General features: G+C 31.3%; 2 protein-coding genes across 5 annotated transcripts; one reads left to right on the forward strand and one right to left on the reverse strand.

Moving 5' to 3' along the window:
* Nucleotides 1–8,530: 8,530 nt before the first annotated feature.
* LOC143630316 (uncharacterized) lies at nt 8,531–9,007 on the forward strand. Its single transcript, XM_077099368.1, has one exon. The coding sequence runs from the start codon at nt 8,531–8,533 to the stop codon at nt 9,005–9,007; it is 477 nt and encodes a 158-aa protein (XP_076955483.1).
* Nucleotides 9,008–10,376: 1,369 nt separating this feature from the next.
* LOC143630295 (uncharacterized) lies at nt 10,377–12,280 on the reverse strand. Of its 4 annotated transcripts, none has more exons than XM_077099353.1 (7): nt 12,054–12,280; nt 11,563–11,677; nt 11,361–11,432; nt 10,996–11,256; nt 10,830–10,910; nt 10,657–10,755; nt 10,377–10,565 (listed from the first exon to the last, which is right to left on the reverse strand). In XM_077099353.1, exons 2-7 carry the CDS (start codon nt 11,674–11,676, stop codon nt 10,518–10,520), a joined length of 675 nt encoding a protein of 224 aa, XP_076955468.1. In that variant the 5' UTR covers nt 11,677; nt 12,054–12,280; the 3' UTR covers nt 10,377–10,517. The 4 variants fall into 4 exon arrangements, with proteins under 4 accessions (XP_076955468.1, XP_076955469.1, XP_076955467.1 ...); XM_077099354.1 differs by having other exon boundaries at nt 10,996–11,110; nt 11,183–11,256; nt 11,563–12,280; XM_077099352.1 differs by having other exon boundaries at nt 10,863–10,910; nt 11,563–12,280.
* Nucleotides 12,281–14,921: the final 2,641 nt, after the last annotated feature.

The following is a 14,921-nucleotide window of genomic DNA, read 5'->3' on the forward strand; positions in this document are numbered from 1 at the left end:
ATACTTTCATACTTTCTTACTTTCATACTTTCTTACTTTCACATCTTACGTTATAAAGAGCATTACGCCCTACATTCCTCGAGTATTATTAGGGCTCGGTACCCTCCTTCCTCGAGTATTATTAGGGCTCGGTACCCTCCTTCCTCGAGTATTATTAGGGCTCGGTACCCTCTTTCCTCGAGTATTATTAGGGCTCGGTACCCTCTTTCCTCGAATATTAGTAGGGTTCGGTTCCCTAGTTCTCGAATATTAGTAGGGTTCGATTCCCTCTTCGTTACCATACAACCATACATCATACCTCGAGTATTATTAGGGCTCGGTACCCTTTTCGTAACCATACAACCATCATTTCCTTCTTTTATTAACTTTATCACGTTCATACATATAAGCATACATATCATACTTACCTTATACATAGCGTTACAACCTGACAGTACGTGCAATATCCGAAGATCGTTCACGTACTAACAAGCAATCATTCATACATTTCACATCATTCATATAAGGCATACACTTATCATTTTTCATTAGGTTTTTAATTTATTTTCAATCGAACTTGACTTTAGGCGAAGTTAAACCTTAGGCGAACTTAGCTTTAGGCGAAGTTAAACCTTAAGCGAACTTAACTCAGGCGAAGTTAAACCTTAAGCGAACTTAACTCGGGCGAAGTTAATTAGTTAGGCGAACTTGCTTGCAAGCGAAGTTAAGCTTGCAGGAGAAGTTAAGCTTTGCAGGCGAAGTTATGGTTTTGCAGGCGAAGTTGCCCAGTTCAGCTACGGGTTTGGTTTTTATCAAGCATTTTGGCGATTTTAATACCCTTGTTATGGTTCGACATCACCCACTACGTTCCCTAACCGTTTTCGGTCGTATATATATCCCGTATATACTATAAAGCTTGGACCTTTAAGTAAAAACGTTCAATACTACGTAAACTTTAAAGGTCAAGAACATACCTTTAGCGCTCGTTCGATCTTGGTTAGCTTGTTTATGCCCTCTAGATCTCGTGTAATAAGATCTAATACCAACTAACGTTTACTCTCTCTCGGATCTTGCTCGTTTATGGTGTGTGTGTGTGTTTGGAGTGTGTAGAGATTATGATGGAAATGAAATGAGGGTTTAGGGTTTTAGGTTGGTTTAGGGGATATTTATATCCCTTAAAGCCCATGGACCTAAGGCCCATTCTCATTTAACCCATCTCAATTAATCTAAGTCCATGATCCGTTCTTTACTCGATATTAATTAATTAATAACGCGAAATCACTAAACGTAACTTTCTTTATTCAACATTATAAATTTTAGGATGTTACAACATGTTTGATGCATGATTATTGCTTTGGACTAATGTTTTGATTATGGTTTCATTATATTAAATAGTAAAGACTTGATTTTGCTTTCAGGATGCATATGAGTATTTGTTATCTTGATTGATTATTAACTATTGTTTCACATAGATCTTTTATCTCTTGATTGTGTTCTTTAAATTTAGGATTTATGTTTAATCATTACTTGGTGTTTTGATTATTGTGATTGAATGGGCCCATTAGATCATAGAAGCTTGTTGATAGTTGGTTAAGGTTTTGAATGTTCTGCTAAATTCCAATAGCTGTAAGATGAGGAGTTGTTCATGTGTTTTGGTCAATCGCATGCTAGGATAGATTAGTGACAATATTCTTGCTTATTGTGTTGATCCTTGTTCACGATGTCATGTTAATCTTATCAAGTTATTTAGAGTGTAACGTTTCGTAAGATTGCTTGCTTTAGATACTATTAATTAACCCTATTTGATAACTGTGAGGAAGTCAATATAACTGATTGCTTAATAATCTAATATTCATTCTTTAGGATTTTACTTAATGCAATTGAGGGTCCTTTAGGGTTTGTTAGATGAATACGTTTAGAAATCAGTTTTCATATTATGTTATTAGTCCATTGCTTGATGATTGTTGATGCATGGGATTCTTACCTAGGTAGATTCCTTCTCTTATTGGTTTCGATCTTATGATTAATTGCTTGTTTCTCGTTTACTTGTTTATCTACTTTCTTAGTTTAATATTAGTTTAAAAACCCCCCTTAAAACATTAATAATAAATAGTTGTGTCGTAATTTGAGTCTAATTAGTTAATTAACATAATTTATAGAGTCTGTGGGTTCGATATTCCGGACTTACTTAGCTTTAGTACAATTGATCGGTTCACTTGCCGGTGTTTTGTGTAGTTGAGTCTTAGGTCTAGTTTTTATTACTTGTTTAATTTAGTTAATAGTTAATTGACTGTTTTAAGCACATCACCTACCTGTCCCGGCGCAACGCGCTGTAACACCCTACTTTTGGTTATAATAAAAAAAAATTCGTTTATTTTATATTGTGTCGTTTATCGGTTTAGATAATAAACTGTACACGGTTGGGCTTGGACTTTAGAAGATGGAATATAAGATGGAATGGGCCTTAGGTCCATGGGCTTAAGGGAGTATAAGTACCCATTGAACCCTAAACCTTTCCATTTTCATCCATCTCTACACCTTAGTCTACACCTTCCAAAACACACACATCATCCTATAAACCGAACCAAGATTCAAAGACGAGAACCCGAGCTTGTTGGTGCTAGATCGTTGTGAAGAACCAAAACAACATCAAGGCTTAACCGTGTTCGTAGTTTGACTCGTTTAAGGTACGCTTATGATTAGAAATCGTTCGTTTAGGTTCGGATTGGTTTGGGAAATCACAAATCTGTTTTAATATGTTGAAAACGGATCCAACACAGCAAATATTACTGAAATCCATTAGCGATTGATAGGTTAATTGATAACCTAAAAGAACTCATAGCATATATGCCTAAATCACACCCCATAAACATGAATATTTGGACGAACAAAGGGTTAGGGTATGTAGGCACTGTAATTCCGAATCCTTTGATACCTAAATCGTGTAATTTGGTTAATAAACGAAGGTTTAATTGCAAATCACAGATCTGTTGACTATTTGCTGTTCTTGACGATATTGACTTTGACCCCATGAGTCAAAGTCTGGATAAGATTGTGCAATTCATTAAGATAAGGTAGCGAATTGATTATCCCAATTCGTTATGATCAGGTAACGAATCAGTTTCCCCAGTTCGTTATGATCAGATAACGAATCAAGTGATTCGTTACCCGCCCAAATCGTTAGGATAATGAAGTAGGCTAGCGAAATTGGATAACGAACTAGGTAACGAATCAGGTGGTTCGTCACGCTCCAATTCGCTATGATGAGACAACGAACCAGACTAACGAATCAGATCATAAAGGATAACGAATTAGGCTTAATTCGTTATGGCGAAGGAGTTAGCGAATTAAATAATAAATTAAAATCCTAATGGAAAATGTGTTAAGATAGTTAACGAAAATAAAATTTTTTCAAGCTAACCTGACAGCTTAACCCCAGCCAGGGGCTTTGCCCCTTGGACCCCGCTAGGGGCTGCCGCCCCTAGAACCCCGCTGCCAGGGGCGCTGCCCCCGGACCCTCGTTCATTGTGGGTTATATAAAGATAGAAATACGATATGAGTAGTAATAGTTAATTGATACATGTAAATATTATACAGTTAGCCGTGTACAACTCAATAAAGGGATTACGATTAACGGTGAGCGTAACCGCATTCAAGTGAGTTTCTAGCCTCATTTCCTTGTTATGTTTTCGGGGCTGTGTGCATACTCGATGTGAATGTTAATACACTTACCTTAAATGGTAAGTGTATGTCTTAATGACGATTGTGATAATTATGTATGTATGCTTGACAGTACGTGAACGACCTTCGGGTATTGCACGTATCGTTAAGGCAAGTACAGTGTAGTATGTATGATATGTGTATGTGAATAAGGAAGTATATACGACTATGATATGTATGCTATTAAATGTATGGATATGATAATGAACGGTAAGGTAAGGTTAAAGGGTTGCATACCCTAATAATATATGCGAAGGTTGAAGGGTTGCATACCCTAATAATATATGCGAATGTTGAAGGGTTGCATACCCTAATAGTATATGCAAAGGTTGAAGGGTTGCATACCCTAATAATATATGCGAAGGTTAAAGAGTTGCACACCCTAATAATATATGCGAAGGTTATAGGGCGTAATGCTCTTTAAAACGTAAGGTATGGTTATGCAAATATGAAAGTATGAAGTATGTACAAAAGTATGTAGTTATGAATATGTTGTATGTTGTATATTGTATGATTAACTAGAACTCACTCAGTGTAGCTGACTTTTAGTATGCACGCAGGTGAGTAGAATGAGACAACTGGCTTGAGCGGGGGCACATGGCAGAAGAATAAAGAGTCTGGCATCTGAAGACCTAAGACGTTTTTAATTAATGTTTTAATTTGAAAGATAATATGTTCGTTAAAGACAAAGTTATGAATTTAATTGTAATGTTTATGAAAGTTTTTAATATTCTGCGAATGTTTTAATTAACTCTGATATTTAGAACTGTGTTTATGAGTAAATCCAACGTCAAAAGTAGGGAACCGGTAACGGGGCCTTACACACGCCGGGTGAGCTACTAGTTTACCAACGAGGATTAATTTTTGTGACGAAGGGATGGATATTCCATTTAACTTTAGTTTTTTTTCTGTGATTATGCAACTTTAAAATTTGTCTCTCTTCAATAATATTAATCATCCTTGAAAAGTGAAAAAAAAAGGTGGCGTAAATGCATGTCCCATACTCCCATATCTTTCTCACCCTTCATCAACTTCTTCACAGTTCAAGTTGCTTCCTCCCAACTGCACAATCATGCCCACCAAGCCCCCTAATCGTTAATATCTAACAATGACCTTCGATCTAGTCATAATTGTTTTGTTTGTTTTTTTTTTCTTTCTTTGAATGGCGACGAATTCTTAATTACTATGTCATTAGCTAACACAAGTACGACTCCTAATTAATTAATGACGTTGTAAATTGTAACACATCAGCAACCATGAAAGGTTTGAGTTTGACAATGTGTGTAGTCTCTCTATGTGCCATTCAAAAATGGGCAAATAAGTACCAAGTTATATTTACTAGTTACTTTTATTTTAAGAAGTGTTTTGTATGTTCCATGTTTCAACGTTAGCGTTTTCTTATAGAGATGAACATAAAATATTAAGGGTAATATTAACGCATATATTAAATTAATGTGTTAACTGTGTGAATCACTAATATAATTATATATATATATCGGTAGTGTAACTATATTGTAATTACACTACAGTATAATTAAATTATGTTATATATATAATTACACTATTTAATTTGCATTGTTGGCAAGTTAATATAATTTGTATTTGATTCAATCTAAATATTAATTGTAAAGGATTGTGTGGGATTTATGTTGTTTAACCTTGTTTTGTTGTAAATTATTTCAAAGAAGATGGATGACACATTTGTCAAACCTTTGGCTACATGAACACTCATCTATTCAATAGTTGAGTTTGTCCCCTGTGGCTTTTTGTGTAGTATAAATACTACTACGATGAAAATGAAAAATTATCCTTTCGACAGTGAATTTGAATAAGTTCTTATCTTTATCCTTCTTAAAATCTCTACAAAATTCCGGTTTATAGATATTGTGATAATAATAGTTAAAATATAACATGTTTATGTTTTTCATTTCTCTTTTTTTTTTCTCTTTTTCCCCTTACTTTTGTGTCAAAAGAAACTAAAAGTTAATTATTACTTTTTTAAAGTTACGTCATCAAATGTCTCCCATTTGAAGTAATGAAATAAACAAATTAACGTATATTTTTATTATATATACTCATTTAGTTATATAAAAATAATTTAAATCTTACATGATAAATTGTAAAAACAATTATATTTTTCAAAACTATACATCTTACATAGTCAGCTTTCATGTTAAAGTCATCCTCATAAAGGGTTCAATCTCTCTGAAGAGTTATATTTATAAAGTATAACATTTAGTTGTTAAGAAAAAACTTTCATGTTAAATAGGAGGTATCGAACCACTTATATTCATGATAGATATTAATTAGGTTGCGATAATATCTTCCTGATCATTCTCTTCCATATTTACGAATTTAGATTGTTAGATAATTAAGCTATATTATGAAACCACACAAAGAGGAGAATGTTTTTTATAATCATATGTTAAATACCTTAAATATTTAGGCTATGATAATATCTTCCTGACCATTCTTCCTAGTATTTATGACTAAAATCAATAAGAGCTATGTTTTCTTATATGATTCTCTCTAATAGTTAGTTATGTATGATTGAAAATATATGTTATTTACTCCTATGGTTGTCTTAGAGAAATTTAACTCGTATAGCTAGGACTTACACGAGATGAAAGTCATGTGTCAATTTTGACTCATGTATCCCGCTTTATTCCATCAATTTCAGGCTAAACATGATGTTATACATGCATCACCGGCTTATGTGTCACCTATTGTTCGTGTATCATCAACAAAACATGTCTTGTTCATGAAATTTTGTAGAAGGCTAGTAGGTGTAGGATTAGATTTTTCACGTGTGTGTTTAAGACATGAAGTTAATTCATAACTTTATAACTAATTAAACACGTTCATAGTATACACCGAGAGAGATCATCGTTAATTAATTTAAAACTGCATTATCTTCGTTTTAAACGATTAAAGAGGGTTGGTAGGGTGATTTTTGCCATCTTAATGGCTTTATTTACAAAGCAAAGATGGTAACAAGAATGGCCACAACGTTATCTTATATTGTAGTTCTCACCATGAATGCAAATTGATAGCACCTAAATCAAATCATCATATATATATATATATATATATATATATATATATATATATATATATATATATATATATATATATATATATATATATATATTCTAACAAATTGTGCGTTAAACATAGTTTTTTGCCTTCTTGCCCTTGACAGATTAAAAGCGTCTATATGAAATTTTTGGAACTTGTTATTTAACCGACCAATATTAACTATATATAATGTAGCATTATTAGCCTCGGGTACTTGTTTCAAATACATTTTACTTATGATAGAGATATGTGTTATGAGAGAAGGCCATAACTAAATAACCTTTTTAATAGGAGTTTATACCTTGTCAAGGTAGATCGTTATAAACAACTAGCTAGTAAGGTGCTTACTTTGGGTCTTTGCAAACCTTGAGTCAATAGCAAGGGCTAGAGGATAAGTCTCCAATCACAAGGCATTTTGAGCTACTTTAGCTTTGCGTAATAAGTGACCATAGTTTCTATGATATCCAAGTATCCAACTTTAATTAATCTCCTAACATATATTATACTTTGAGATGTTTGGAATATAAACTATAATGTCATGTAGCAAACGAGGTTCTACATCTTTCAGACTTTCACACCAGCAACTCTATAACACTGACCATTTACAAGTGCGACTCATCCATTAACAAGGCGATAGATCTTTGAGATATTTGGAATATAAACTACAATGTCATGTAGCTAACAAGGTTCTACATCTTACACACCAACAACTCTATAATCGTTGGCCGTTTACAAGTGCGACTCACCCATTAAATGGCGATAGATCATGAAATTAGACATACCACCACTCACATGAGTAGTTAATCCACAAATTACGAACAAAATACAAGCAACAATTGACATGGTGATCCTGAAACCCTTTAACTATACTTTAATGGCATCCATGTAAGATACGTATAATCTTATAAGTAGTTTCCGATTCTACTTATGTTTGAGCTAATTTAAGCAATCATGTTATCAATATTTTATTAATAACATAATAAACGCAAACCTAATGCTTGTGGCAACCAGATGTGGGGAGTACAGGGGTGTCAGGCCGACTTGGGTATGTGTACACATTCTTACCCGTGTTTCTTTAAGAGACTGTTACTACGACTTTACCCCCATGACATCTAGATCATATGCCAACAAACTTATCGTTGCTCCAAGGTTCACCCCTTACACACGTGATTGAGAGTCATGCATACACATTTATTAAAGAATCAAATCCCATTCCCATCTATACTAAGTTAAAACTAATCTAATTCACACCACAATATTATTAATTAAGTAAAAACTCGCCTACATATATATATATATATATGTAATTATTATTTTTCACATATACAACGAAAATATTAAGATATTACCATTAAAAGTATTTACACAATCAAAAATTCACATTCCTTATCACTACATCAAAATATCATACATTCAAAACTTATTAATTTTGTGACATTCATCTCTTCACATAACTAAACACGGTTTATTTTGTACTTTCCGTGGCATTTTGTTGTACCATACACACATGACACATCAGCCAGATCAAAAACATATTATTCACCTTCTTTATAGGACGCGGAAACCTCATTGTCAACACATCCATTCCAACTGTCACCTTCCATTATTAATTTATCCATCATTAATTAATCCAACATTAATTTAACATTAATTTTGTCAAACATCCTAAACACCATAAATACTCCTCTCACCTCCATTCATCAAACCCAAACACATCAACCTTAAACCAACCAACTTCTCTCAAAACATCATCATGGGTAACTATGCTTCATGCACCTTAACCAAACACTCCAAAGCCACCAAAATAATATACCCCAATGGCGAAATCCACAAACTCCGGCAACCACTTAAAGCAGCCGAACTCATGTTGGAATCACCCAACACGTTTCTAGTCAACTCGAAAACCCTCCGAATCGGTGCCCGGTTCTTTGCACTCAATGCGGACGATGATCTGGACGTTGCTGCTGTTTACGTCATGTTTCCAATGAGCAGACGTAATTCAGTTGTCACCACGGCTGATCTGGCCGCGCTGTTTATTGCTGTGAAATCTGGGGTGGGTAAAGTTGGAAGCGTGAGGGTATTGCCCGAGAATCCGCCTACGCCGCCGAGGTTGAGTTTGGAGGAGATCGAGGAGTTTTCGTCGCCGGAGTTTAAGAAGATGATTTCGATGTGTAGATCGAAGAAGCCGTTGTTGGAGACCATAGCCGAAGAACCGGGTTCTACTAGATGATTTGTTTTTTGACCCGAAGGGTGATAAAACTGAACAGATCACAAGGACGAAAATGATGAAAAATGACGAAAATGACGGAAAATGATGTTTTAAGCTAGTTTTTTTTAATTGAATTTATTATATAAACATATAGGTATAAAATATATTTTTATATATATACATTCTTTTTTGCTAAAAGTAATAAGGGAATTGCTTCATATGTAACAATTGATTTTTATTAAGGTTGCTAATATACTATGGAGTGTTAATTTTTTTTTATTTAACTTTTGTTTATGAATTGGATTAATTTAAGTTCGATTGATGAGTAATGTTCTTTGAAGAGTACCTATATGTTATGTTCTTGGTATCTTCATGAATCACATTTGTGATGTCCAAATCTTATTTTGGTCTTTTGATTTTGGTAATTGTTCTCTGTATCTTCGATTCGCTTATTTGTAAATCTTGCGCAAAATTGAGATCAGTAGAGAATTAATCTTTCAAGTTTGCTCATAGTGGTTTTAGTTTGCAATAACATAATTTTTAATATGCAATTAACCGGTTTAATGCTAACAATAAACTAACATGTCTTTTATCGAAAGTCATCACATTAGAATATGTTAGTTAGAACAATAGACAATAAGTTGTATCAACAAGAGCCGGGTTGGTTTGTACCATTCTACTAATTAATCAAATCGCTTGAGCAACTGACTATTCTATTCTCGTCCTTCAAAAAGAGAGAATACCTATTACATCATCAGATACCATTGGGTCAAATGCCCTTTGTTTCTTGGCCGTTTAACTTTGGACCATAATTTGTAAGAAACATCTATACGTGTTTAATGTTTATCTTACAATACAAACAAAGGATATATAAATAAAAAATTCATCAATGCATGTCTTAAAAAGTAATAATAAACAAATTTTATACATTTGACATTTTACTAAAAGTTTTACAAAAAATTTAAACTGAATTACGTAAAAAAAAAAGTGATAACTAGAGTCTAGATGCATCGTTTTGACTTAATTTATAAATCTTGTTAATTCACTTTGTATGGTAATCATTTTATTCAGTAATAATGCAATTTCCTAAATCTAAGCATCCATTGTGTGATTTCCAAGCTTTAGATTACATATATCATTGTCTTTATTTAATGGCCGATTAAACCATCCCAATCATTACATTATTTTCCTTTTCTAATTTGAATGCCAGCTAAAAGATGATACACAGACATTGTTTTTTAAGTTCAAAGAAATGATAACATTTATTTCGAAGAGCTTGTTTCCATCTCTTGACACACACGCATTAGATGCGTTCAATTTACATATTTCATTTTACCCCTAGCCAATTTAATAAATCAGATCAGTGTACGTATTTTATTTAATTACTAGAATGGTAATGATTAAATGTTGTGATAAAGTTTTAATATCAACCGCAAATCTGATAAATAAAATGGAGTTATGATCGAGTGATCGACGATACAAGAAACTTTTAGAATCCGGCATCATCATGCAAAACACAGCAACCCCTTTCTTAGGTAACATGAATCAGATGTGGCTGAGACTCTGTTTGTGACAGATCCTACCAAACATAAACAACGTTTTACATTTTAAGTTAATCTTAAACACACACACGCACGTGGGTGTATTGTAAAATTTTGTTTAGCGTTTACCAATTGTTGTTGTTGGCGATGTAAATGCTGGGCGGCAGTAAAAACTCTAGCCATAATACATATTGGGAGAAGAATGCCAATGATCATTAACAAGTACAACTGCAGTAAGAAAATTAACAAATTAATATTCCAAAATAATTATCAAAAAAACAAATGTGGAAACTGGAAGCTACCATGACACATCTAATGGAGTATGCAGCGGTTACTTTAATGATGACTGGAAGCGTGTAGCGTAACACGAGTAGAGTGATAAACTGCGAGAAAACAAGTGAAGAAATTGAATACAAAAATAGCAACAGATTGTTAAAATGATAAACGAGTGATTATATGTGTGTTTACGAATATGGCAACTATACGACAACAAAAAAGGCTTGTTGAACTTGGAGTTATGTACTCGTCAAAGTCAGATTCTAACGAGTCAAGATTAGTGTCAACCATAGATGAAAACTGCACCCTGAAATAAAATGGGATTTCATTTAGTATATGTTGTTTGATGATGAAAATAGCAAATTGAATAAACATTAACCGGAAATTAATTGGAAAGGGAAAGCCGCTATAGTGGAAGAGTTGAGGCGGCGATGTATAACCAGGCTTGTATGGCTACAACTCATACACAAACAAACTATTAATTTCTGATCTTTGCTAAAAACTAATGTCAAATGTGAGATAATGGCTGAAAGAAATATATATCACAGAAGACAAACTTGAAGGCAAATTTCACATGTGGTGTTTCCCTTCTCGTTGCACCATCGTTGAACACATTGACGATGGGCATACTGAAAAAAATGAGTAACAATGAAATGAAATTACTCAAATGAATAAATTAATATGATGCATTGTGAAAATGTTCTAACTTTTATAATTAAAAATTTTGGAATAAAAATATAAAATTAAGAGACAGAGTACCTTAAGGCTGCCACGACATCCACACGGTATCTCCATGCTAGAATTTTGATCTTCATCATGGCAGATTCTGCATTCTCCTAATTTACTTGGCGACGACACGAAATAAAGATCCATCCTATGCGAAAAACAATTACAAAAGTTTGTAACTTGGGAGGACATACATGCAGGATTTTTTTGGTACACTATAGGTCTTTAGTTTCATAGATGATTAATGTTAATAACATTATTGAGCTCACTTATTTCACATGTTAAATGATTGAATAAACAAACAGGAGTGCATGTATCCAATAATGGAGGTATTGGTTACAATATAAAGTACAAAGCATTTAAAGATGCATGAACACCATGATGCACCTACATATTATGAGCACGAATTCTTGAAAAAACATTAAATGAACAGATAAAAAAAATTAAAAGCTGTAAATTATGAGCATTATAGAATAAAATGAGATTAAAAAAAGCATAAGTAATGGATTATTAAGAATGAGAACCTGAAGATTCAACAGTGAAACACAAATTTTCGAAGAATTTATTGAGATGTAATGAGCAATGTATGATAAATTGATTATCAAAGACATGAACAGGAGAATGGAAAGGTTAAAAGAAGAAGAATGGAATTTATGCAAAAGAAAGAAGGAAGATGAAACCTTCAACTCTTGCATTACTCCATGAATAAGAGTTGCTTGCAGCTTTGGGTTGAAGCAATGGATTGAGTACAACAATGTTGTCTGCATTTCTATAATTAATAAACATCGATTATTTATCATTTACATTAATCCATGTCGATTGAACACCCTCCAAAACCATCTTCAATCTCATTGACTTTCCCTTTGGATCCGGGTTAAGGTTTCTTTAGGTTGGGTTTTTAAATTAGTTAAAAACTTAAAATATAAAATTTGGGTATATATTTTTTTATTTGTCTGGTTAATAGTTAATTGATTATTATATATTATAATTAAAATATTTGGATTACACTTTACATTAATTACATCATTTATTCCTGAAAAATTCAAAATAAAAGATGAAAATCTGTAAGTTTGGTTTGGTTCGATTTTCAGTTTTACTACATGCAACTGAAGCCAGGACGAGAGTTCGGCTTTACGAGAACATAAAATCAAATCGTTGGTTTTCATTTTGGTTAGATTTTTTTTTTCATTTCGGGAAGGTGTTTTCAATTCATAAGTTCACTATTGATAACTAGGGTATAGGCCCGCGTGACACGCGGGTGGAATAACTTGTCACTAAATATATTGAAATATAAAAACCTTTTTTGGCCGTCATTTTATACTTAACAAATTTTATACTCTTCTAAAACAACCTGTTTTAAAATATTTTCAAAATAGTTACAAAATATAAAAAAATTAGAATTAGTCAGCTTTAAAAATTATGAAATTTTGTTTGATTTTTGACAATTATGGTAAGTATTTATAGTTTGACAATCAGTATTTTGAATATTAAAATGATAACTTATTCTAGTTAATGTAAAATCACAAAAATTAAAATCAAATCGGTTTTAATTTTACTAATATGACTAATTAATTTAGAAATAATTACCAAAATGAAAATTAAATCGGTTAATTTGAAAACTTTAAAAAGTTATGTAAAGATTTTGAAATGAGTTTAAAATTATGTAGAGTATTAAAACTTTTAATAATTTGTTGAAAGATTGGTCAATATTCGAATTTAAAAAGAGTTTAAATATGTTAATTAAAAAGGAGTTTAAATTTTGTAGTTTTAAGTTTGAATTTGGTCTTCTATGTAAAGATAGAAATAATTTGAAATATCTTGATTCATGGGAATAATAATATTAATAAATTATGAAAAGTTGTCATGTTTAATAATATTCACTAAATCATATGTGACGAATAATATTTATAAATATGATAAAACGGTTATTTAATTTATGATATATTAAGTATTTATTATTAGAAATTATGTCAATTTGAATATTGTGTTCTAAAATAACACGGTTATTATTTACTAATATGACTAATTAATTTAGAAAAAACTACATATATGAAAATCAAATCGGTTACTTTGAAACCCTAAAAAAATTATAGAAAGATTTTGAAATGAGTTTAAAATTATGGAGAGTTTTAAAACTTTTAAAAATTTGTTGAAAGATTGGTTAATTTTCGAATTTAAAAGAAGTCTAAATATCTTGTAATTAAAATCATGAAAACTTTATAACTTATTTATTGGGTTTTCCATATATAACGTAATTGGTTATGTATAGAAAATATAACGTATCTTACAATATAATAACATAATAATGTTTTAAGTCAAATATATCGAAATATAAAAATGATAAGGTGTAAATGTTATTATTTCTATCAAAATAAGATGTAACAACTAATTAGAAAAGGTAATGAATTAATAATAACAAAATTACTAAAATTATAATAACTATTATAAATTATAGAGATTATCATTAATAAATAGATAAATATAAGATACAAAAATAAAATTTTCTTTAATACATCGGTTCTGATTAAAATATATTAAATGGACAAAACCAACAGCTATATATGATTGATTAGATAAAAATCAAATAAATTACATGAATTGTGAAAAATACATAAATACATGAATAATAACAAAAATATACATCAATATTAAACAAAAAATAAGATATCTTATCAACAAAATCTTCAGCCCATGAAATTAGCTATATCAACTTGGGAACATAACCTGAAATGAGAAAATTAAATATTAATATTCGTTTTACAAATAATAAATTTTAATCGTGGTAATGTTACATGTTATGAAAAATTTACCCAATAATTCAAAAAATTCAACTTTTATTTAAATTTGGAAATTTAAAAATTTTAAATTGCATCGTTTTAGAAATAATAAATCTTAGTGATGGTAATTTTAGAAATTATGAATGTTTGTTTAATCACCCATTTAAAAAGTCCAACTTAAAGTTAAAATCAACTTTAATGTTTGACCAGGCAATTTAAAAATGTTTGACCAACTTAAACGTTTGACCAGCAATTAAATAAAAAAATTAACTTAAATTTAAATTTGGAAATTTAAACTTTTTTAATCAAATAGTTTTAGAAAATAATAAATTTTAATGAGGGAAGTTTAGACGTTATGGAATATTGACCAACCATTTACAAATTTCAACTTTAACTTAAACTTGGAATTTAAAAGTCGAAATTGTAATCGTTTTAGAAATAAAAAAAAATTTGTCTCGGTAATGCTACATGTTATGGAATGTTAAACCACTAATTTACAATTTATTATTGGCCTTACCGGAAAAAGAATAATAATAATGTCCATGAATGAAATTTTTATTTAGAACCTAGAAGAACAAAATGTGAAAAAAAAAACAAATATAATTAATGCAATTA

The sequence above is a fragment of the Bidens hawaiensis genome, unplaced genomic scaffold (genome assembly GCF_021521415.1).
Source record: "Bidens hawaiensis isolate Kalapana, Puna unplaced genomic scaffold, B.hawaiensis_p1.1 tig00005637_1, whole genome shotgun sequence".
Lineage (NCBI taxonomy): Eukaryota > Viridiplantae > Streptophyta > Magnoliopsida > Asterales > Asteraceae > Bidens > Bidens hawaiensis.